Source organism: Silene latifolia, chromosome 6 (assembly GCF_048544455.1).
Source record: "Silene latifolia isolate original U9 population chromosome 6, ASM4854445v1, whole genome shotgun sequence".
NCBI lineage: Eukaryota > Viridiplantae > Streptophyta > Magnoliopsida > Caryophyllales > Caryophyllaceae > Silene > Silene latifolia.
Genome location: NC_133531.1, coordinates 118,596,183 through 118,598,697, shown reverse-complemented (window position 1 = coordinate 118,598,697; position 2,515 = coordinate 118,596,183). Strand labels below are relative to the sequence as shown.

At 35.6% G+C, this 2,515-nt stretch overlaps 1 protein-coding gene and 1 non-coding gene across 2 annotated transcripts; one reads left to right on the top strand and one right to left on the bottom strand.

The window, feature by feature from the left end:
- Positions 1-234: 234 nt before the first annotated feature.
- Positions 235-306, bottom strand: TRNAC-GCA (transfer RNA cysteine (anticodon GCA)). Its single transcript has one exon. It is a non-coding gene; the product is annotated as a tRNA-Cys (tRNA).
- A 657-nt stretch (positions 307-963) lies between these two features.
- Positions 964-2,303, top strand: LOC141587162 (uncharacterized). The gene is made up of 2 exons (XM_074408604.1): positions 964-1,190; positions 1,685-2,303. Exons 1-2 carry the CDS (start codon positions 1,022-1,024, stop codon positions 2,209-2,211), a joined length of 696 nt encoding a protein of 231 aa, XP_074264705.1. The 5' UTR covers positions 964-1,021; the 3' UTR covers positions 2,212-2,303.
- The last annotated feature ends 212 nt before the right edge of the window (positions 2,304-2,515 follow it).

Genomic DNA, 2,515 nt, shown 5'->3' with positions numbered 1-2,515 from the left:
TCAGTACCCGTACTGATTTTTTTTTTTTTTTTTTTTTTTTTTTTGCTTTCAAGAAAAAAAAATTCAGTACCCGTAGTTGGTGGGTGCTTGGTGCGAAATATGCTCATTACTGAGTTTCTAGCTTTATTTGAGTTACGATCGGCACTTTTTAAAAAGGCCAAATTTTGGGCAAAACTTTGACATCGGCACTGTTTAAAAAGGCCAAATTTTGGGCAAAACTTTGACAATGATAAAAGGGCCCAACCGGGATCAAACCGGTGACCTCTTGATCTGCAGTCAAATGCTCTACCACTGAGCTATGGACCCAATTGGTGACATTTTTAACTATTATAATGATATAATACATACTTTGAATATAAATGTGCTAAACTCAAACTCTCATAATAGTCTTTGCAAAATACACTACTCCGTAGTATTTTATTACAAACTACATTTCTAAATTCTAATAATAAGACATAGCTTAAGAATATAATATACTTGTTACTTTATGGAATATTTTTCAAAATAATGCTCAATAAAATAAAAATAATTTTGCAAAATCAGTTTGAAATAACTAATTGATGTCTACATCGGTTGGGCGGTAAGGATTGCCCTGTTTTTTTGTGCTAGGCGAACAATGCTAGTACTCGTATCTTAAAATATAGGTACAGAAGTAGAAACGTCATTATGAATGACGGTTTTATGGGACGAGATCGCCCCTTCCAATGACAATGAGTTTTTTGTCTCACATTTTTTTGGCGATTTATCATACGAGCCTTTTTTATTTTTTTGTTAAAAATGACCGTCTAATCATGACTTGATATAAAACGATCCAAATATTAAAAACTTTTTAAATTCAACGATGTTTCTAAAACAGTAAAACTAAGAGTTTATTTTTGTGAATAAGGCAAAAGTGAATTGGACATGAGGGCCATGAGGATAAGGTTTTGTTGCTATCATGATATGACATCCTCCGTATATGAATATATGTTTGCTAGAATGAAGAAAAATGGGTGGTCAGCTGACCATTTCAATCAATTAAATGGCTTGTTACATTCCAAACTCAGTAACCTACAGGTGTAGAGGAAGTCCAAGGAGCTTATTTGGATGGAACATTGGCAAAAGAAATGTTGATGAAAAACCTCAACCTAAGTACCATGACATTGATCTTCCCTTCCCAACTTCTTTGGTCTCCAAAACTTTTCTATATGGTACCCTTCTATTCATCATATATATTCACTTCTCGTTTCGATCATGTTTTTTCCTGATTCTTTGTTACGTTTCTTTTTTTTTTTTACCGATAACTTATTTTTCGATCAAGTCTATGTTGTTTACATTTTTTCTACGTCAAAGTTGACACGAACAAGTACTCCCATAAGGTAGACTCGAAAAAATTTAGTTAAAAATTTGAAGTTTTCAATTTTCAGCCGGGGTGAGCGTCCTTGCTAGCTCCCTTTGCTCCACCACTGTTCCTTTCCATTTCTTTGAAAATTGGGTGTTAAATTGTCGCTTTTTTTTTTTTTTTTTTTTTTTTTTTCTCATTTTATGTAGCTCAATGTGATTTTAGCATAGGGGAAGGATGTGTGGACTCAACCCTCTTGCCACCCTGTGGCAAGCTAAGATAATTTGAGACATTAGGATAATGTTATTATCGACTGTTTATAAGATTTCAATATCTGTATTGATCGAGAACGTAAATTGTCAGGAAAAGAGCTCAGATGTTGTTACAGGGCAAGTATAGACGGGTTCAGTGCAACTGAATTCCACAATTATTGTGATTTCAAGGGGCCTTGCGTGATAATAGGGTACACAAACACAAACCCACCCTTAAAATTTGGGGCATTTAACCCTGAAGGCTATAGAAGCACAGATGACTACTATGACTCCTTTGATCCATTCCTCTTTTATTGGACAGAGGATCAAAATTCTGATCCAATAATTCTGCCTAAAGTTGGTGGAAGTGGTGCAGCCCTTTTCGACTACGCTCGTGGAGGCCCACAGTTTGGTGCTGATGGACTGCTCATTGGGCCACCACTTGCGCCAGTCATGGGTGGGTTTGCAGGGCCGGATACTAATTCAGGTGTAGGAGATTTGAAGCAAGCAAAGTCTAGGCTTGGGTTATCCTATGCTAAAAGGCCAGATGGAAAGGAGTCGATTTTCGGAGATGAATCCAGGGCAGTCCTCGAAGAGGTTCAAGTTTTTTGTAATCCTAAGATAGCAAGCTTATACTAAATATCTGTAAAATACATTATTCCTTAATACATGAGTTTTAATTTATCGGTCCAGTATCAGTTCTTTTAGCTGATATAAAGTGTGTTATCATCGTTGTCAATCTGTTGGTGAATTGAGTTAAAATAATGCCATGACAAGCAAAAGTTGGCATGTTCACCTATATGGTTCGTAAATATTACAGCACATGAGCTATTACAATTTACAACTACTAAGAAAATCACATACAAGTATCATCAGGTTGAAGTAGCTTGCTTTATCTATATATGCGATTCCTTTTATTCAAAGATCTTATCCGAGAATTGCT